Raw genomic sequence first — 23,474 nt, 5'->3', positions numbered from 1 at the left:
TTATATAGTTCCAGTAATATCTATAAACTGTAAATCATTTAATATTATCTGGTGTACTGTCTGTTATTTGGGTGGGGTGGGGTACATCACACAGCATCCACACAAACTATTACCCAGATTGGCGGGGCTAAGGGCTGTTTTCCCTAGACGACAGCGAGCCGAGCGACCCTGAGGCTGGCCAGGGGGGCTACATCGATATATGATGACATTCCTTTTAAAGTTATGGACTCTTTTAAATATTTAGGTATTATCATCACTAAAAATTATAGAGACCTCTATAGAGCTAATTTGGTTCCTTTAGTGGATTTTATGAAGCAATTATTTTGTAGATGGAATCCACTTACACTTTCGTTAGCTGACCGAATTCATGCAGTTAAAATGATGATTTTACCAACAGTTTTATACATATTTCAAAATACTCCTATTCTTTTAACTAAGAAGTTTTTTGATCAGGTTGATTCTATTATTTCATCTTTTATTTGGAATAATAAAAGACCAAAAATTGGAAAATATCATTTACAAAAATTAAAAAAGGATGGAGGGCTTGATCTGCCTAATTTAAGAATGTATTATTGGGCTGTTAATATACGTATGTGTGTTCTTGGTTGTACTGGACTGATAAAAATGAACGACCACCTTGGGTTGATTTGGAATTGAAAGCTGTGAAACAATTTTCACTTAACTTTGTTATTAGGAGCTCCTTTACCTGTACAACTAGCCAAAATTTCTAATCTAAATTTATATCCTATGATTAAGCAGTCATTACAAATTTGGTACCAGTTTCGTAACTTTTTTAATCTCAAAAATTTAACCTTCTTAGTTTAATTTATCAAAATTATTTATTTAAACCTTCACTTAGTGATCCTACCTTTTTTCTTTGGAGGAATAACGGAGTCTATTCCTTCATGGATCTGTTCCAAGAAGGCCGATTGATGTCTTTTGAGAAATTAGTAACTAAGTACTCTCTCTCGTACTCACATTTCTTGCAATATCTTCAGGTCAGACATTTCTTATAAGAATATTTAAGTAATTTTCTGTATATACAAGATTCTGACCTGTTAGACATTATTTTAAAAATGAATCCTTTAGTGAAAGGTTTTATTAGGAAAATTTATAATTTACTATTACAACAGTACAATTATCCTTTACTTAAGATTAAGCAAGATTGGCAAAGAGAGCTTAACATGACCTTGATAACAGAGGATTGGTTGCGAATTCTGAAGTTGGTTAACTCTTCTTCGATTTGTGCCAGTCACTCTTTAATTGATTTTAAAATTGTACATCGTTACTATTTGACAAAGGACAGACTGTCTAAAATATTTCCTAATGTTGATAGTCAGTGTGATAGATGTAAAACTGAGACAGCTACATTGATACATGTGTTTTGGTTCCCTTCTGATTCTTGTTTAAATGGATTTGAGTTGGTGGATTGATGTTTTTCTTTTATGGAAGCTTGTATGGTATATAGCTCCGGGTTTGTGCTCCCAATGGATTTTTTTCCCGTTAGTAGGGTTTTTTTTTGTTTTAGTTAGTAGAGGTTCTTTGTTCCTTCTTTCTTTTTTCCAAAAAATATTTTTAACATTTTATTTTTTCTTCTTATTATTGATATATTGTTCAGCTTTGTTAATCAGTTATTTGATAATTTAATTCTCATTGCACATATTGACTTGATTACTTTAATGTATTTTTTTGTTGATTTTCAATAATAATTAATAAAAAAGATTTAAAAATGAAATTAAAATGGGCAATAGGTCAGGTACCAACAAATACAATCCATCCTGAAAAATCCATTGGGCGGATGTCAATAATCCACCAGATGACTTCAACATACTGCAAACTCCTGACAGCTAACAAAACTTATCTACTCATTAAGCCAGCAGTCAAATATGCTTGTAAATGTTTATGATAATTAGATAAATGTAAAAATACACCTTATCATCACTATGTGCCATGTTGTATGGTGTCGGCAATTTTTGTCTCATGACCATGTTCTTGGCAAATTTTTCTACAGAAGTGGTTTGCCACTGCTTTCTTCTGGGCAATGTCTTCACAAAACAGGTGACCCCAGCAATTATCAATACTCTTCAGAGATTGTCTACCTGGCATCAGTGGTCACATAACCAGGACTTGTGATACCTGCATGGCTTCATGTGGCCCTGATTGTGGGGCTAAGCAGGTGCCACACCTTGCCCAGGGCTAACCTACAAGCTAGCAGAGGAGCACCTTACACGTCTTTTGGTAGAGACGTGTCTCCACCCCACCACCAAACATATATCGGAAACACTAGAAAACATTCAGACAATTAAAAAAAGAAAGTAATTAAAAAACAATTATTTTGTAAATATCAAAGCAATTTAAAATGTAAATTACTGAAACCCTCCTGCCGTATGGCCACTGTTGAAATGAACGGAGGAGGGTGTTACAGTGCAGTACTGTGTAGGCTGCTTGGGTGAATTGCCCACTAAAAGTGCCGGTGAACAGCTTCAGCTCCACACTCTGCTGCTGGACTTCATTATTATTTGGAATCACTGCTGAACACTTACCAGGAGGGGCAGGACTAATGTGTTTGTGCATGTATTTGAGAGCATTGTGAACTTGGTGGTACTTGCACAAGGGGAAATCCTGAAAGTTATACATTGAACTGCTAACATTGCTTGCAAATCCACTCCAATATTAATATTTCACTTTTTTTAATCGTGTCGCACCAGACAGTCAGCCATTCTTGTCTGGCGCATGGTGTCAGGACTGGTCTCCTTTCAGATTAACTGGGTCACGATATGGATGTTCCTGACTCGACCCTTTTTTTAATGAGGCCGAGTGGCTAGCTCGACGCTCAACCCGGCACGGATGGAAAGCGTGCTTGGGGGTGGGTGGGGGGGGGGTGGGTGGACCGACTTGGATTCGAACTCGGGAACCTTCGCTCCGGAGTCTGGCGCTGAAGACATTGCGTCACCAACCGGCCAACTTCAGTCATGTTGGGTCCAGACCCAATAGTTGTGGCATTGGTCTGACTTCTGAAATTCAGAGTTTGCACATGTGCATGAATGTAGAGCTTGTATCCAAAGTGATAAAAATTGCAATTCACTCAACACAGGTCTGATGCTCTGCCTCATACAATTATGCATATAATCCAGATTTCTGTGCATTTTTTGAAGCACATCAGAGCCAAGCATTATATTATCTCTTCATTATGTTAGAATAGCTGTTAGTTCACCACTATCCATGACGCTGCCTGTGGCAGTGTAGGAGAGCCAATTTGTAAGATGGCTCTCATAAAATGAAGCCTACTTGAACACGTCATTGTTTTCAGCTAAGAACGTGCATTATACTTCATATTTAACTCTACTGTACAGTGCACATTGAAATCTTTAATATTGCCAAGTTTAATTATCATACAGTACAAAGTAATCAAAGCACTCCAAAACTCATTATGCATGCAGGTTGCAGGAGAGTTTCAGTTATTGTATGTTTCAATGCAAAACACTTTAATGTGATTTACAAAGATATGTTCTGTCTAGATTTTAAAAAGGATGCTATACATTATATTTACTTTAAGGAAGGGGTTAAATCTCAATAAAATGTTGGGGATGAGCATTGTTTTTTAAATACTGGAGAACCATTGATAACTCACTTTTCTATTTTCAACTCAGTGCGATTTTACCCCGGAAAGGCAAAATCTGAAAACCACTGCTGTTCAGAAGAAAGGATTTCAATGTGGGAATTCTTAGCACTAACTACCCAAAAAAAGGGGAAAGGTGCAGGACAGAGTGCAAATGCAATCCGTTAAAGAGATTCTCAGAATGCAACTGAGGGTTGTAGTCAGTGATATTAAATTCAGAACACTGCAGACACAGGAGAGACTGAGGGTGCTGAAAATCTGGATCAACACAGGAACTGAGTGGGTCAGAAAGAAAATGAAGAGTTGATGTTTCAGCCAAAGACCTTTCATTAGGATGAATGAGACTGAAGATACTGGAATCTGAAGCAAAACAAAAGAAATTGGAGGAACTCAGCATGGATGGAGGAAAATGGACAGTCGCCGTTTGACAACTCTCATTGCTAAATTCAGTCGTTTTATAACCAGCCTTCTTCCCTCACGTTGGTTCGCTGCCTTACAGAAATACTGGGCAGGGAGTGCATAAAATTCATCTAGATGGATCTCTTTCCAAGTTTCATTTTCATGGTGTGGATGTCCATCCCTCTCTGTGGTGACATATTGGTACCATTATATGTATAACTGAAAATAAAACTCAGCTAACAGTGCTTACTGGCTAGAATGATCTATATAATTGCATTAAAAGGGGGAAAATGGTATTTTTATGTCTTACCTGGCTGGACAATCCTGTACGTTGCATGATTCAATTACCAATGGTGGCTCAGGAAGCTCATAGCATGCTGACTTATTCACCTCAATTCCATTTGTATTCAGGCAGAGCAGTTTTCTATTATGGGTTCCAGCATTGCCACAAGTTGCTGAGCAGGCAGCCCAGTCACCAGGTACCCACATAAAGCCTGTTCACAACAGCAATCATTAAAGTGTTCAGAAGATTTAAATGTTTATAGAATTAATATTGTCAATATTAATGTTAATAATTATTAATGTATACCATTAAATTTATTCTCTAACAATGAAATTATTTAATGTTTAATAACCAGTAACGTTTAAAAATTTTTAAATAATATTACAATTAACGTTGCTATATTTATGACGTGTTCAGTCTGTCAGACATTTGGAAGTCTGTTTCTAGTTTCAAAACTGATGATTTTGATATAGGGTGCAAATAGAGACATAAATGTACACATAAACAGAACATTAATAATAATGTGATATATATTATGTGAAGAGAGAAAAAGGCTACAGGCAATGACATATAGCCTTCCATAAGACGTTGTATACACAATCATAAGTATATCTTTAATGATTTTTAATGCACTGTGATTTAGACTACACTTTCATCTGTATTCACTTTCATTATAAAAACAAGCAGACATTCGTAAAGCATTGTGTGAGGGGTGGGTTGGTGTGTTGACCTGTTATCTCAGGGAGCTGATGTTGTTGATGCTACAAATGAAAGAATAGTTTATTAATGCTTTTGAGGGAAGGATATCTGCTATCCTTGTTCAGACTCGTTAATATAAGATTTCAGACTCGTTAATATAAGATTCCAGATCCACCAATGTGCCTCCACAGGTCAGAGGCATACAGGAATGGATGATAAATCAGGCTACTCTAGTTATGTCCAATCAGGTAACGTTGGAGGCACAGAAATACATAAAGACCATAAGACAAAGGAGCAGAAGTCGGCCATTCGGCCCATCGAGTCTGCTCCGCCATTTTATCATGAGCTGATCCATTCTCCCATTTTGTCCCACTCCCCCGCCTTCTCACCATAACCTTTGATGCCCTGGCTACTCAGATATCTATCAATCTCTGCCTTAAATACGCCCAATGACTTGACCTCCACTGCTGCCTGTGGCAACAAATTCCATAGATTCACCACCCTCTGACAAAAAAAAATTTCTTCGCATTTCTGTTCTGAATGGGCACCCTTCAATCCTTAAGTCATGCCCTCTCGTACTAGACTCGCCCATTATGGGAAACAACTTTGCCACATCCACTCTGTCCATGCCTTTCAACATTCAAAATGTTTCTATGAGGTCTCCCCTCATTCTTCTAAACTCCAAGGAATACAGTCCAAGAGCAGACAAACGTTCCTCATATGTTAACCCTCTCATTCCCGGAATCATTCTAGTGAGTCTTCTCTGTACCCTCTCCAACGTCAGCACATCCTTTCTTAAATAAGGAGACCAAAACTGCCCACAGTACTCCAACTGAGGTCTCACCAGCACCTTACAGAGCCTCAACATCACATCCCTGCTCCTATACTCTATTCCTCTAGAAATGAATGCCAACATTACATTCGCCTTCTTCACTACCAACTCAACCTGGAGGTTAACTTTAAGGGTATCCTGTACGAGGACTCCCAAGTCCCATTGCATCTCCGAACTTTGAATTTTTTCCCCATTTAAGTAATAGTCTGCCCATTTATTTTTTCTGCCAAAGTGCATAACCATACACTTTCCAACATTGTACTTCATTTGCCACTTCTCTGCCCATGCTTCCAATCTATCCAAGTCTCTCTGAAGACTCTCCGTTTCCTCAGCACGGCCAGCCCCTCCACCTATCTTTGTATCGTCAGCAAACTTAGCCACAAAGCCATCAATTCCATAATCCAAATCGTTGATGTACAATGTAAAAAGAAGCGGCCCCAACACGGACCCCTGTGGAACACCACTGGTAACCGGCAACCAACCAGAATAGGATCCCTTTATTCCCACTCTCTGTTTCCTGCCAGTTAGCCAATGCTCTATCCACGTATGTAACTTTCCCATAATTCCATGGGCTCTTATCTTGTTAAGTAGCCTCATGTGTGGCACCTTGTCAAAGGCCTTCTGAAAATCCAAATATACAACATCCACTGCATCTCCCTTGTCTAGCCTACTGGTAATTTCCTCAAAAAATTGTAATAGGTTTGTCAGGCAGGATTTTCCTTTAAGGAATCCATGCTGAGTTCTGCCTATCTTGTCATATGCCTCCAGGTACTCTGTAACCTCATCCTTGACAATCGACTCCAACAGCTTCCCAACTACCGATGTCAAGCTAACAGGTCTATAATTTCCTTTTTGCTTCCTTGCCCCCTTCTTAAATAGCGGAGTGCATTTGCAATCTTCCAGTCCTCCGGAACCATGCCAGAATCTATCGACTTTTGAAAGATCATCGCTAATGCCTCTGCAATCTCCACAGCTACTTCCTTCAGAACACACGGGTGCATTCCATCTGGTCCGGGAGATTTATCTACCTTTAGACTATTCAGCTTCCTGAGTACTTTCTCTGTTGTAATTGTGACTGCGCACACTTCTCTTCCCTGCCACCCTTGAGCGTCCGGTATACTGCTGATGTCTTCCTCAGTGAAGACTGATGCAAAATACTCGTTCAGTTCCTCTGCCATCTCTTTATCTCCCATTACAATTTCTCCAGCATCATTTTCTATCAGTCCTATATCTACTCTCACCTGTCTTTTACTCTTTATATACTTGAAAAAGCTTTTAGTATCCTCTTTGATATTATTTGCTAGCTTCCTTTCATAGTTAATCTTTTCCCTCTTAATGACCTTCTTGGTTTCCTTTTGTAAGGTTTTAAATACTTCCCATTCCCACTAATTTTTGCTTCCTTGTATGCCCTCTCCTTTGCTTTAACTTTGGCTTTGACTTTTCTTGTCAACCACGGTTGCATCCTTTTTCCACTCGAAAATTTCTTCTTTTTTGGAATATACCTGTCTTGCACCTTCCTCACTTCTCGCATAAACTCCAGCCACTGCTGCTCTGCTGTCTTTTCCGCCAGTGTCACTTTCCAGTCAACTTTGGCCAGTTCCTCTCTCATGCCACTGTAATTTCCTTTACTCCACTGAAATACCAACACATCAGATTTTGGCTTCTCTTTTTTAAATTTCACAGTGAACTCAATCATGTTATGATCACTGTCTCCTAAGGGTTCCTTCACCTCAATCTCTCTAATCACCTCCGGTTCATTACACAATGCCCAATCCAGTACAGCCGATCCCCTAGTGGGCTCAACAACAAGGTGTTCTAAAAAGCCATCTCGCAGACATTCTACAAATTCTCTCTCTTGAGATCCAGTTCCGACCTGATTTTCCCAATCCACTCGCATGTTAAAATCCCCCACAATTATCATAACACTGCCCTTCTGACAAGCCTTTTCTATTTCCAGTTGTAACTTGTAGTCCACATCCCTGCAGCTGTTTGGAGGCCTATAAATAACTGCCATCAGGGTCCTTTTACCCCTGCTATTCTTTAGCTCAACCCATAAAGATTCTGCACCTTCCGATCCTATATCACCTCTTTCTAATGATTTAATATCATTTCTTACCAATAAAGCCACGCCTCCCCCTCTGCCTACCTTCCTATCCTTCCGATACACTGTGTATCCTTGGACGTTCAGCTCCCAGAGACATGCATCCTTTAGCCAGGTCTCAGTGATGGCCACAGTATTGTACCTGCCAATCTGTAGCTGTACGACAAGTTCATCTACCTAAAGGTGGGTAAACTCCCAGGGCCTTATCAGGTTTACCCTCGGGTGTGATGGGAAGCAAGGGATGAGAATGTTGGCTCTATGGAGATTTTTATAACTGTGCTAGCTATAGATGGGCTACCAGAAGGCCAGATGAGAACTAATGTTGTGCCTTTATTTAGGAAGGGCAGCAACAATAAGCCAGGGAATGCCAGACCGGTAAGCCTTACATCAGTTGCATGAGAATTATTGGAAGGGATTCTGAGAGACAGGAATAATTTGAATTTGAAAATGAGAGCCTAATTAGGGACAGTCCTTTTGTGTGGGAAATCAGGTCTCATGAATTTGACTGAGCTTTTGAAGAGGTGACCAACAGGAATGATGTGAGCAGGGGAGTGGACTTTCAAGTCAAGGTTTTAGTCAAAATGAAGCTTCTCATCACATGTGCAGGTTCATCTGTGCATAGATGGCTGTGAAAACTTGTAGCAGTATCAGATGGAAGGCTGGTCCAGAAGGTTATAACACATGGGATCCAGCATGAGCTAGGCAACTGGATATAAAACTGATTTGGTTGTAGGAGGCATGGGTGGTGGTGGAGGGAAGTTCTTCAGATTGGAGGCCTGAGACTGGAGATGTGGCATAGCAATGGCTCTGTTGTTTGTCATATGTATTAACAATTTGATTGGAATATAGTTGGCATGTGTGGTGGACAGTGAAGAAGCCACAAACACAAAAGCCTTGCGCAGCTCGGCCAGTCAGGCAGCATTTATAGAGGGGAATAAAGAGTTGATGTTTCAGGCTAAGACCCTACGTCAGAACTGGAAAGGAAAGGGGAAAAGTCAGAATAAGGAGGTGGGGGGAGGGGAAGTTGTACAAGCTGGCAGGGAATAAGTGAAACCAGGCGAGGGAGAAGGTAAGTGAGTGGAGAAGGGAGGTATGAAGTAAGAATCTGGGAGGGTGAAGAAGGTCCCTTAAGATTACAGCAGGGTAATGATCAACTGGGAAAGTGGGCAAAGGAATGGCAGAGGGAATCTAACTCAGGCAAGTGCAAAGTGATGCACTTATATCAGGACAGGAAACATAGAGTGAACGGTGGGCTCCTCGGAGTGTTGTAGAACAAAGTGATCTATGGTACAAATACAAAGTTCCCTGAGGGTGGCAACACAAGTAAACAGAGTGGTGAAGAAGGTATATAACATGCCTGCCTTCATTGGCCAAGTGCATTGGGCACAAGAGTTGGGACACCATGTTACAATGATGCAAAACATTCCTGAGGCCACACTTGCAGCTTTATTTGTAGTTCTGGTCACCACACTACAGGAAAGATATGACTGGGCTGGAGAGGATATGGAAGATTAACGAATTATCTGCTTGACAATCTGTCGAGCAGCATCTGTGGAGAATGGGGGGGGGGGGTGAAGAGGAATCGTCAACATCTCGAGTTCAGATTCCAGCATCTGTAATGTCTTTTATCCTTTGCAGTCAAAGTTGTTGCCTGGATTGGTGGGCTTGAGTTATCAGGACAGAATGGAATTGGTGGGACTGCATCCCTTGTGCCAAAGGAGGCTGAGAGGTGCACAAGATTATGAAAGGCATAGTTAGGGTAGATAGATCCATGGTAGGGATGCTTACAGCTAGAGAAATTAGGCTTAAGGTGAGAGAGAGGTTTAAAGGGGATCTGAGCTACAGACATTTCACACAAAAAATAGTACCTGGAAGCGATGGTGGTTGGAACAGCAATAATACTGAAGTGGCATCTGGACAGCTACTTGAATGAGCAAGGCAATGGAGTGATAATGAACTTGTACTGGTTAGTAGGATGTAAAGACAGACATGATGGTTGGCAATGGAAGCTGAAGGTGGAAAAGCCTGTTTCAATGCGATATAACTCCATGATTCCATGACTCATGTAGCTGGAATGGATAATAATGATGTCCCATTCCCCAACACTCATATCCCTGGAGAAGTTGAACTGAGAGAAAGTCATATTGACAGGTAGTGAGGTTATGTGTTCCATTCCCCGTGACTCACACCCATGCTAGAATTTTGATTCATTCACTAATGATTCCCATACAACTGGAGAAACATTAGTTATTAGGCTAGAGAAGCAGGAGGTAATACAGTATGTGACACATAATAATACTCAAGTTAGAAAGCACTCTCTTTTTGAGTAGGTTAAATGATAATGGACCATCAGACCCTGTATTATGGGTTAGAGAGTAATTTGTGGAGACAGTTAAAGATGTAACAATATGCAGCTTCAATCTAGACCTTTCGTGAATGATGCTCACTGAATTATAACACTAAAATGATGATTTTCCACCTTTACCATTTGTTCATCAAGAATATCTCACATGGATGGAGGGGAGGAGGTATAACAGAGGCAGGAGATATTGGGGACTGTGTTGATTCTTAATGGCAGGATGATCTGAGCCTTGGGGGAATCAGGAATCAGCTGATCATAGAGAAGGAAGAGAGTGAGACTGATGGGGAGTGGTGGTTCCCAAAATATGAAAGGCAGTTCATTCACTTCACAAGCACACCTTCCAGTAATCTACTATGCTGCGACAACAAATGCCCAGAAATTACTCGCCTACTTTTCACTGGCATTTGTTGATCTTATAAAGAGTGTTATTGAAAATCACATTTCACCCAGGGAAAAAATGTGTTCTCAATTACATAACACTGAAAAATCGTTTAAACATTTAAAATTTTTGGTGAATGAATAACAAATAAGAAACATAAGCACAAGAAAGACCAATTTGCTGAGGTTTTATGGGCCAGAACACCTATGCTCTTGAGTTGGTACTTGTTGATCTTGTTTTGAACAATATACAATTCCTTCCATTTTCTGGAGCTTCCAGTGTGGCTGTTAGGTGTAATGTTGATTTATTATTGCTCAAAATCCCTGTTTGCACCGAATTTTCACAGAACAAATTTAGTGAGTTACAGCTGTGGAAAATATATGTATGGGTACCAAAGAGACTTAAGAGTCACTGAAATTTTTCACAGGCCATAAAGCTTCATGTAGAAAAAGTGCAGCAAAATTTCAGTCAAAGAACAATTTCTTTAATAGCAGTCAGTATCCCATCACCTGACCTCTTGCTCTTCCCCTTCCCCTCAATCTGACTTCATTTCCAAGGCCTGACTTTTCATCCAGTGTCTTGTTTTGCCGTACAAGACTTGAACAGCTCCGGTTGGATAGGTTTGGAACACATTTTGTCTGCATTTCTCACCCCCATCCCCACCCACCTCCCTCCCATCTTATACCCTTGATCATTCCAGGATTTGGAGCAATTCCATTGGCTTGTTTGGTCCTCCTGTTCATTGGCACTTCCTTTTGATTGCCTTTATGTGCTTTTATTTCCTGATTAGAAAGGTAATAGTCACCTGGTTCAGTTTTTCAATCCCTCTTTTAAGCACCCTGACCCTTCAAACAGAAAATAAAGAACATTTGAAGTTTTGATGCAGAAGTGACCTTAGAACTTGATATCTTTGTGCTGTACTCAGGATTGTTGCAATTTCACAGTAGGAGCCATGCATCTGTTCTCTATCAGTACTGGATTATGCGTTTCACTTTTATTATTATGGCAGCTAGTCACATGAGTGGGGGCGTGGTAAAAATGAAGGGAATAAGTTACGTATTCATGTTTTATTCACAGCAGTTTGCAACTGGGTGCCAACGGATGTTGTATCTTTTGTTAACCACTCAATTATGCTGAATATCACTTAAATTTCATTGCTTCAAGATTGTATGCTAACAAAGGATCGAATGTCTACCTTCAGCTTTTGGAACAATTATTATTGGAGCTGTGGGCACAGCGTACAAGTATAACAAATCTGTATCGGTCACAGCAGTGTCAATTTGGCAATTTTGGCTGCTACAGTCAGTATTGTCAAAGAAAGCAGATAAAAATGCTAGGTCATTTAGCTCATCCAGACTTTTTAACAAGAACAAGGTCAATACTGGAGCTCATTTCCCCACCTGATTTCCATATCCCTTGATGATCTACAGTGTATTAATCTTGCAAGTGATCTATCTACAACTCTGAATAAAGAACTCCTGTTGCCGCTGTCAAAAAAGTCTGAATCAGATACTGTGACTATATCTCCAAGTCCTAACTTCTTTATCCCAAACAAAGTGTTTTAGCAGTTATCTGCCAATCACTTGCAAAATTTTGTACATCTTAATGAGATCATCTCATTAGTAAAGATGAATAAACTAAAGTTATACTTTCTGTGTTTCATGAACCAGAAATGCTTTAATGCCGCCCTTTAATCCGCTGCAGTCCTTCTCCTCTGTGGAGGTCACTTGAGTGATGGAGTGGGTTGAGGAGGTGGTGGGGGGGGGGGGAGATGGTGGTAAAGGATGGTCATTGAGTGGGAGTGTCAGACAAATTGAGTGCATGGCCTTGTCCTGCTTCCATTTTCATATTTCCTTTTAATGTCATCCACTAATTTTGAACAATACTCAAGGTCAAATCACAAATGATCAGCAGTGCCTGTGGTACCATTCATTGCGGAACACTACCTCCCACCTTTCACCAACTCCAGTAATTACATCAAATCTTCCAACTCCCTCTTTTCTACTTTGTGGCCAGCCTGCTAACATGAGCATATGTTCTAACTGTAATCATGTGCCAAGATAAGTTATCGTACGCCAACACATTTTTTGTAGACGACCTTTATCCTAAATTCTCAAGTATGCAGGGATACAATGCATTCAGAACTAGGATTTGATCCATTCTGTGTTGAATTAGTTAACTGGTTATCTTCCCTTTCTTTATTATTACTCTTTCGAATACTAGCTCCTTAACATTAATCTCCTATGTAAATATAAATGCAAATAATTATTTAATAATTGATATTAACTCTAAGTCAATCTGAATTTTTATCTTTATAAAATATATTGTTAATACCATTGCTGATTTATGAACATAAAACTTGAATAATTTCAAAATGGATGATGCATTAAGGTGTATGTGACACCAAGCATGCCTTTGAGAGGAAGGAATGGAATCTGTTGTATTTAAGGCATCCGTTAGTCTTGCGAGACCATGGATCTGCGCCTGGAAAGTCTTCACTCTCCAGGGCGCAGACCTGGGCAAAGTTGTCTGGAAGACCAGCAGTTGCCATGTTGCAAGTCTCCCCTCTCCACGACACCAATGTTGTCCAAGGGAAGGGCATTAGGACCCATACAGCTTGGCACCAGTGTCGTCACAGAGCAACGTGTGATTAAGTGCCTTGCTCAAGGACACAACACGTTCCCTTGGCTGGGGCTCGAACTCACGACCTTCAGGTCGCTAGTCCAATGCCTTAACCACTTGGCCACCTGCCCACATGACATCTGTTGTATTGCCATCATGACATAATAAATATGGTTTATACTGCCTCATACCCTGGTGAGATAGGGATATGCCTGTCCTAGCATGTGAAGTCAGCTCTGGTGGACTGGGCGGATGAGATCTACAGTGAGGTCCAACGGCCAGGAAGGTGCTGCTGCAATGCTCCGTGAAGCACAAAGGTCACGACAAGGCACAAAACATGTCATGGACATCTACTGCAACCACGGATGAGCCCAGTCTGTGCCACTTGCTGATACCTTTGAACCCAGATATCTGAGTTAAAGTCAGTAGAACTGTCCCAGTGCAATGACCTTTACAATTCAAAAGCTCCCCCGTACGGGTTTCCTGTCATTGTCAGACATGATGGGCAACCACCACATAGTATATATTTCTTCATACAAAAAAAAATATTGTGGGTTATCGGGAGCAGTATTAAGTTAGAACTTCCAAGTGGATGTCTGGACCACTGATCCGACGACATGAATTTAAATCCCATTTTTGTAGCATCAAGGGTTTCAAATTCAAGTAATTAAATCTAGAAGTTAAAAGAAGCATCATTTATTAGAAATTATGGAATACTGGACCATTGTAAAAACTCAGTTGATTCACTAATATCTTTACCATCCTTACGTGGTTTGGTTAACATGTGACCCCAGACCCAGCGATGCAGTTGACTCTGAACCCCCGCTTCGTTTCTGGGGTAAATAGGGATGGATTACAATGCCCCAGGTTCCATCAACAAATAAAATGGAAGTATTTATTTTTGAATCTTGAAAGCCCAAGTGAAGAGCAGATGGTGAGAGGATGGCTCTCCTGAGATGCAAGTCCTAGCTGGTGTTGGGAACATGTGCTTCGAAATCCCAAATATAAAGATTTCAGGAGTCCAATTAAAGCATATGCACATGTTCCCAACACCCTTTTCATTGAACACTGCTCTGACTTCACTGAGTGCATTGTAGGCCTGGGAACTTCATATTAATGATCCCAAAGATGAGGACAGGCTTGGTCTTTTAAATGGGAAATATTCAAAAGTATAAACTGGAAAAAGACTAGGATAGGAAGAAAATAATTTGTGACTGATGAAAATAGAGAAGTAAGAAGACTAACAAAATTACATTGCATAAAGGATCAGTTGACTAACATCACATTAAATTGTTTTAGAGGCAGTTTCTCACGCCTCCCACTTTTCAAATGTTCCTGTTGTAATTCACAGAAGGCTCAGCTCCCCCAGCGCACTCCCACACAAATGCTGCTCCAACTTAAAATGGTGAATGATGTAAAACAGTAAATGAATAAATTCTTAGCATACCTACAAAGCTCACATTCACATAAGCGGAGATCGATCGAAAGTTGTTTGAAGCCTGACATGTGTATTGTCCCTCTAGCCTCTCAAATGCCATTTTTACTTCAAGGACTCGTCCCCTGGCGAGTATTTTGTATTCAAGTTCTGGGACAGTGTGGATGGATTGATTCTTGAAATACCAGCGAATGGTCATTTTGTCCTTGGCAACCGTCGGACAGCCTGGAGAACAAGATAGACAAAAAATAAGGCACACATGATAGTGACTAGTATTATAAAAAAATGAAATTAAATAATTATTCTAAAATTTTACAAAGATACTCCGTTAAATTTAAATTGCTGGTGTTTACTTTACACCAGCACATATCATGACATTGATATGAGCTACAATTGATAAAGTCAGATATACCTTCAACATGTATTGTGTCCGGAAATCATAGATTGCATTATTAACTTTTCATTAACTAAAAACCTCTCATAAAGTATTCTGCTTGGAGCCATGAATAGGTAAGTGTGCTGTTCGATTAGTAGGATAAAATTCTGGAATTTTTGATCTAGCCTCTCATTGACCATATTCATGGATTTCTTTAAAACTGATCATGGCGATAAAGCTTTTGACCACTTTTCTAATATCTCCTTCTCTGGCATACCACGATATCTCAGACTGCCTTTTACTGTGCCACAGAAGTACACTGCTGGACATGATTGGATTCCATTATGGTGGTTTCTTCAGAAGAACAGACACTGGCTTACTACTGGTGTCAATGGTGCTTGAGCCACAGACCCAGCTCTTTATGAAAAGAACAACAGCAGCTCAGTAGTAACTAATATTTCTGTTCTGTGTTCAATTTCTGTAGTGCATTTATATTGTTTGGCTGTTTACATTTTCTCATGATACTGGCTTCCTTTACGGCCACATAAGGGCTTAAAATCAAATTTACTCCAGGAAGCATTCCCACTTGTGTTGATTCACAGTTGAACATGCCAGCTGACTAAGGGATGGGCCAAAACAATTAACTCATTGCAAGGACATCAAACATTTAAATTTGTAGGTATTTTTGATTGCTAGCCCTTTCTGAGTCAGAGATGCATTTATTTAAATATTTTACTGCTATCTTTCTCTAAGGCTCTCTTAAATTTAAAAGATAGCATCAATTTATTGTCTGGAAATTGTACAAAGGCAGAGATGAATGGACATAAAGATTGTGTCCAGTTAAATGTTAGTCATTTGAAGCATAGCGTCATCAAGTCTACACTGATCGTCAAAATCCACAGTACTCTAATCCTGCATTAATCCTACTTTAAATTCTTTCCATCTTCCCATTTACATTGCCAAATCTACCACTTATCTCTACACTGGGAGACAATTTTCAGTGCCCAGTTAGTTCACCAATTTGCCCTATTTTGGGATGTGAGCAGGAACCCCCACAGTCACAGAAAGAACATGTAAACTCCACACAGACAGTGCCAGAGATCAGGATTGAACCTATGGCTCTGACACCATGAGACAACAGCTCCACTACCTCAGCTGCTGTCCTACTGGTAGAGAAGCTGGTCAATAATTAATAGCTAAACATGTGTGGTTACAAACCTTTTCCTAAGTCTTTTAAAATCAAAGAAGCCTCTGTAAAGATACAGGAAAGGACATTTTCAGTCCTCACCACTGAAAAGAAATCCTTCCTCTTCTTCTATTGCCTACTCTGACCTTTTACCTCTTCTCACCTGCCTATTTCTTCCTCCTGGTTCTCCTCCTCTTATGGTCCACTCTCTTCTCCTATCAGATTCCTTCTTCTCCAGCCCTTGATCTTTCCCACTCACCTGGCTTTACCTATCACCTTCCAACTGGCCTCCTTCCCCTCCCCCCAGCTTTTTATTCTGGCACCTTCCCCCTTCCTTCTCAGTCCTGAAGAAGTGTCTCGGCCCGAAGTGTTGACTATCTATTTTGCCTGACCTGCCGAGTTCCTCCAGCATTTTGTGTGTATCACACAAAGTGTTTCTGACTGAGGAGTCACCTATGGAAATAATGTGAATCATGTATCAAGAAAGAAAAACTAAAAATACAGTGGCATGGTTCTTTTCAAACTTGTTTAACTCAAATAATAGAACCTTCCAATAGTCAATTCCAATATGTGAGCCAAATGAAGGACAAATTTGGGGTTGAGTAATTTTTACCAATGGTTTGGCAACATCAAGAAACAACATCTCTGTAGAATAACAATCAAGACTTAGTATTCAGCATGTTAATGAAATGCAGCAATGTTATAGCTTTCACATATTTAACTAATCTGCACAGATGTTGGCAACAAACCAAGTTCACAATATGATTAACAAAAAAAAACATTTCACCAAAGTCGTTACTCCAAAAATGATTTTACTGTAGTTTGCTATGAGAAGTGGAAAGAAGGGGATTGTACAAGATAATTCCCAAATCCATTCCAAAGTAAAAGAACGGGAGTATGACATTGTTAAACCCTGGATTTAAAGAGCAGTTACCCTATTTTTGCACACAGCAATGCTGACCATGCCTCTAATGATTTACCAGCTACTGTATGTCACGACTGGAGGGCATCATTCACTGTGTAGAATGAGGTTCTTTTTTTTAATGATAATCACCATTATTCTTCAACTGGTAAAAGAACAATTCTTCAAACCTATGATAAAGGATAATCCCCATATTGTTAACCTACCCCTCCCCCCAAAAGAACTGCAGATGCTGGAAACCTGACAAAAAAACAAAATGATGTAAACATTCAGAAAGCTGGGCATCAAGTAGAGGAAAGAGAAACAGATAATTTTACAGACTGAAGGCAGACTAACAAAGGGTCTGTGACCTGAAATGTTAACCCCACAGATACTGCTACAGTCCTGAAGAAGGGTCTTAGCCCGAACTGTTTGTTCATTTCCATAGGTGCCGCCTGCCCTGCTGAGTTCCTCCAGCATTTTGTGTGTGCTGCTTTGGCTTTCCAGCATCTGCAGACTTTCTTGTGCTTATAATTACAGGTTGCAGGAAAAAGGCAGGAGAATGGCTTGAGAGGGGAAAATAAATCTGCATGACTGAATGATGGAGCAGAGTCAATGGGCTAAATGGCCTGATTTTGCTCTTATGCTTTTGGTCTTATGGTCTGCCTGATCTGTTTCCAATTTCTTGTGGTAAGAAAACAATTACTTTCACACAAGTTTGTTACATGATCTGTAGGACAGGGGTTATGAAAGAGTAAACATTTGAATGAAGATTTATAATTCTACTTCACAATTTGTTGCTGCAAGGCTCTGGATAAAATAAACTGCACTTTATAACACCAGCTTTGAATTGAATAGCACAATACCCCCCAAGGCGCAAAACAGGAGCAGTATCAAACCTGAGGAAATTACACATAGTTGCCCACGGAGATATTGGAATGAATGACCAAAAGCATGGTCAGACAGTTCAGTTTCAATGGAATCTCTTCAAAGTCAAATGAGGTAGAAAGGCGTGAAGATTGAGGGAAGAAATTCTGGAACTAGGAACACTGACCATTGAAGGACTGGCACGAATGGTGGGCATTCAGTTCAGAATTGAAGAAGAAGCCAGGATTAGCAGAGCACATGTGTTTTGGACGGTTGAAAGGCAGGATCAGAAAACTGAGACAGGGAGTGGTGAAGACCTGTGTGAAGTTTTGCCTCAATCAACAGTAAATATCAGTCTGAAAAATGATACTATCCTTATTAGATTGAAATATATTAGTGCAAAGTGCTCACAAGTGGTTGCAAAGACAGGCCAGTGCAAAATTTTCACATTTTCAGCAGCACTAACAAATATTTCCAAGCAGAATAATATGGTAGTGAATATCCAATCATGTCTGATGATGATAAAATCATTATATAAGCACAAGTAGGACATTCAGTCCCTGCATTGCGACTGATCATTTATCTTAGAACCATTAATACTATATTCTTTGATTCCTTTAAAATATTTTTTTTAAAAAGCTATCAATATTTTCAATGCTCTCTGCCTCAATAGTAGAAAATTCCAAAGATTTATCACACACTGGGCAAAGATCTTTCTTCTCATTTCAATTGTGAAACATCTGGCCAAGCTAGTGAAATTTCTTCTATTTCTCCTGTACCTTAAGAATTCTCAGTGTTTAAACTAGATCATCTCTCCTTCCAAATTATATATGATATGGAGATAATTTGCTTGATCTCCCCTGAATTGAGATTTGATCAATGAATAAATCTGGCCAACCTTTGTTCCATTCCTGTTGCAATCATATCCTTCCTTGTGGAGTAAGACCAGACCTGTGCACCCTTTTCCACATATGGCTTAACCAGGTAAAATTAAGATGCCTTTATGCTCTTCCTCACACCCTCTTCTAACAAAGGCCAGCATATTGCTCACATCTTACGTTTGTTGGTCTTTGACCTGAAATGCTGTTTCCCTTTCCACAAGATGTTCCCTGATCTACAGATTGACAGAGTGCTTCCAGCACTTTCCATTTTTATTTCCGATTTCTAGCATCTACAGTTTATTTTTCTATTTCCATTTGCTGTACCTGTAAGTTACCTTTCAGTGATTTCTATTCAACACTAAGGGTTCCTGGAGGATCAACATCTCAAATTCTTGGCATTTTCAAAAATATCCTGCTTTTCAATTTTTAAAATCAACATCAACGGTTTCACATTTTTCTATAATAGATTCCATTTGCCATGTCCTTAACACAGTCTATCTGCATTCTCCTTACAACTCACATTGCCATTCTGCCATATCAGAGAAGAAAGAATATAAAATTCTTGCAGGGGGTCAGGGTTAAAAAATGAGGGAAAAGAAGATCATCTTACAATAATGTAAGAAACTTTAGAAGAACAAAGCATTGCAAATGTTGGAAAGTTGGAAGGAAAATAAAATGCAGGACGTAGTCAGCAGTCAGGCGGAATCCATGGAGAGAGAAGAAGTTAACATTTTAAGTTGATAATGTTGCATTAGAACTAGAAAAAGGTCAGAGAATTTACCAGTTTTGAATAAGTACCAAGGAAGAGAAACTGGGGAGTGGTTGGAAAGGACAAAATAGGCACGTGAAAATCAAAAGCGTTTTAAGTTTTGAAAAGAGTGATAGTGTAGGTTGAAGGCATATAAGGTGGTCAACAGACAATGGTAGAAGAGTTGTAAATGACATAAATACCAATAGTTGCCCAAAAATGCAGGAACAACAGTTCTCATAATGTGGAGTTACATAAAAAAACACAAGACCTTCAGCTCAGTGAATCCATGCTAACTATTAAACATCCAGTTTTGCACAGATCTTACACTAGCCCATTTACTCTACCCACATACCCATCAACTCTACTTAGGTTGAATCACTCAGCTGAACACTAGAGGTAAGTGACAGTGGCCAATTGCCCTCCTAACCTTCACATTGTTGGGATGTGGGAGGGTACTGAAATATCTGGAGGAAACCAGTGTGGTCACAGGGAGAATATGTAAATTCAACATAGACAGCACTGGAGATCAGAATTGAGCCTGAGTCACTGGCGTGTTGAACTCAGTCTTCAGTCTGAAAGGCTGAAGAGAGGCTTATCGAAAGATGTGGTGCGGTTTCTGTAGCTTAAACTATATTTCATTGATGTAGAATAGACCAGCGAGCAGAATGAGTTTGAGGTAGGGAATTAACCTGAGAGGTGAGCATATTTGCATGTTTCGCGGTGCTGTTCTGCAAAGCCGCCATCCTGTCCACATTTGGTCTCTCCTTTAGAGGGGGAGAAATTGCGGGAGGTGAATACAGTTTACTAAATTTAAATAGTACAAATAAACTGCTGTTTCACCTGGTAAAAAACTTGGTCCCAAGATTCAGGTTTTACATCTCTGACACTGGAACAGGAAGGTGTCACTCAGGGATGAGTGGGTATTCAGATTGATTGAGGGGGTAATTAAGGTGTCGTGGACAAAACAATCCCCTTCTATGATGAAAGTGGAGCAGAGGGTTAAGTTGTATTTGATGGTGGCATTGGGAGGGAACGTGGTGAACTGTCAGGTGATAAAGTCAGTGTATTTATCCAAATAGTCCAAAACCTCTTCTGCGAGGCACAAATTATGAATGAGTTACCTTATTAATGTATTATTTCAAATTGTCTTTTGGTATTCTTAGCAGACCTGATGGGCTGGAAGAACTAGGGGATAACTTCCGTGTTCTGGAGAGGGAGGTGACATGGCTAAGAGCACAACTGCAGCACTTGGAATGGACTAGGTTGAGTACACATGGTAGAAATGTATATAGACAACAGCCTGGACACATCACAGAGAAGGTAATGGCACTGCAGGTTCTCAGGTTGATCAGGACACAAGTGCAAGGGTTAAGAATTCATCTAACCCTTCTTGTTTTTTTTTTACTGTTTTTAATGGAGGTCGGGATTGAGAACGTGATTTTAAGTTTTTTAACTCTGTTTGGTTCCAATTTAGCCCATTGCTTTGCTTTGCTTTTAGTTAGTTGCACGGTGGGGTTTTTTTTGGGTTTTTTTTTCCTTTTCTCTATTGATATATATAAAAATTAGTATACTGTTATGTTACCTTGGTATGTTATGTTTAAATTACATTGTTTGTATTTTTTTTGTATTAATATCTCCTGTAATTTTATAATATTCTAACAGTGTATTAGTGCCTATATGGCTTACCTTTTTGTATACTTATTCAATAAAAAGATTTAAAAAGAAAGAAGAATTCATCTAAAACATAACCTCCTCTAACAAGTCTAGGATACCTGATCTAGGATCAGACTAATACAGTCAAGACTATCATTGGAATGTGCCTTCAAGACCTTACAGTGGGCAGTGATTTTATGACCATCAGACTCTATTGACACTGCTAACTGGAACAATGGAATAACTTTCTGCCTCGTTACCATGACATCATCAGTTTGGTGCTTATTGTACAGCAAACCTGAATAAACTCAAAGCCACAAAAGACAGAACTAGCCCCTTTCCAAACCTTTAACCCAGGGTATGGAACTCCTACAGGATAAAAGGTCTGCCTGTTTTCTTAACATAAACTTGAATTAAAGCTGAGGATGTTCCTGGATCTTAATTGCATTGTTCACACAATGTACAACATCCAGTGCAGCATGGTACAGTGGTCAAGCAAATCACTCAGCTGTAATGAACTGTCCATTGGACAATGAATGTCAGCTTCATGAGTGAAATTTGCTTCCCATAAACAGTAACTAAAACTGCAAACACGAGGAAATCTTCAGATGCTGGAAATTCAAGCAACACACACAAAATGCTGGTGGAACGCAGCAGGCCAGACAGCATCCATAGAAAGAAGCACAGTCGACGTTTCAGGCCGAGACAGTCTCAGCCTGAAACGTCGACTGTGCTACTTCCTATGGTTGCTGTCTGGCCTGCTGCATTCCACCAGCATTTTGTGTGTGTTGCAATAATTAAAACCTGTTGATTCCCTCATGTTTGCACATGGAGACGTAATCTGCTGAATTCCATGAAATCGTGACAATCAGATTGTGAAGTACAGCCTTCTCCTTGAAAGATGTCTTACTGCAGCAGCTGTCCAGCACCTGGAGTTTTTGATTGCATAAATGGGTATCCTATCTCTTCATTTTTGTTGTCTACCTTTTATCACTCTTGCTGCACCCCACCTCCATTCCTCCATTTTAAACAATTGTCAATGGGTTAAACATTCATTCCGATCTCCTTGTGGTTGCAGAAAGTTGTCGTCAGTTGCCTGAAGTCAATGGAATTAAATTCTATAAGTGGAACACTATGTGAAGTTGTCATTATATTCTGCATTTAGTGCAATCAAGCAACAATGAACTCCAGCCTCCAGGATTTATGTTCTCCTCATAAACATAAGAGATTCTGCAGATGCTAGAAATCCAGGGTGACACACACACACACAAAATACTGGAATGATGAAGGGTTTCAGCCCAAAATGACGACTGTTTATTCCTCTCCGTAGATGCTGCCTGACCTGCTGAGTTCCTCGAGCATTTTGTGTTTGCTGCTTATTATGTTCTCCTCACTACTCTTCCCTTTTCTTCTCAACTCTTCAGATCTCATTGACTTCAAACTTTCCAGGCCCAGAACCAGGTACCACTTTGCGTCTGAGTCGAACCATGGAGAATTGATTATATTTTATTTTGCGCACTTCTGCTCGGTTTTGCATTCATTCTTAACTATTCAGAACTGATTTAAAGTTGGCTCCTGCAATAGTGTTTTTGTTTCAGACGTCTTCCATACATTTATTTCCTTGGAGCCAAAAAGAATTCTAAAAATAGACCATATAATTAGACTTAGGTTTGGCTGTAATTTATACTAATTGGTTCCACAGAGTGCCATAACGGATTTAATATTCTTAAATATGTATAAAATGTATATTACAACAAAGAAAAACACATACTCACCCATACGTAACACATTCCCTTGTTTAACTGTAACTGGAGTGCCAAGCTTTGATGCCATTAAGACGTGTTTTCTTCCTTTGCTTTGATGGAATCCCACAGTCTGTGGAGCAGCTCCTGGTTCTAAATAGATGACAGAATTTATTTTCTTTGTCAAATTCTACTTGCAACTCTCCCAATTTTAGTTACAATATATCCTTCTTCAAAAGTGCGGTAAAAGCATCCATCTTCTGTCAGTGCATTTTGTATAATTCTCTGGTGTGTCAGCAAAAGATGGACTTCAATCAAATATGCACAAGACATTTTTTCTATAGCTTACAAAATTCCAATAATCCATTGGTTCAGGATTTTGGTGA

General features: G+C 39.7%; 1 protein-coding gene across 7 annotated transcripts in view; it reads right to left on the bottom strand.

Moving 5' to 3' along the window:
- Positions 1-23,474, bottom strand: part of adamtsl3 (ADAMTS-like 3) — a 776,875-nt gene that overhangs the window by 64,827 nt on the left and 688,574 nt on the right. For 5 of the 7 annotated variants that reach the window (XM_072278334.1, XM_072278335.1, XM_072278336.1 and 2 more), the window contains 3 exons: positions 23,122-23,241; positions 14,744-14,956; positions 4,329-4,512 (listed from right to left, as the gene is read on the bottom strand). In XM_072278334.1, the coding sequence (XP_072134435.1) occupies positions 4,329-4,512; positions 14,744-14,956; positions 23,122-23,241 (517 nt within the window). Of the gene's footprint in view, positions 1-4,328; positions 4,513-14,743; positions 14,957-22,913; positions 22,986-23,121; positions 23,242-23,474 lie in introns of those variants that run through there. The other 2 variants (XM_072278339.1, XM_072278340.1) reach the window with 2 other exon arrangements.

Source organism: Mobula birostris, chromosome 14 (assembly GCF_030028105.1).
Source record: "Mobula birostris isolate sMobBir1 chromosome 14, sMobBir1.hap1, whole genome shotgun sequence".
Taxonomy (NCBI): domain Eukaryota; kingdom Metazoa; phylum Chordata; class Chondrichthyes; order Myliobatiformes; family Myliobatidae; genus Mobula; species Mobula birostris.
The sequence above is the reverse complement of the archived record's forward strand: the minus strand, read 5'-3'. Positions and strand labels throughout refer to the sequence as shown.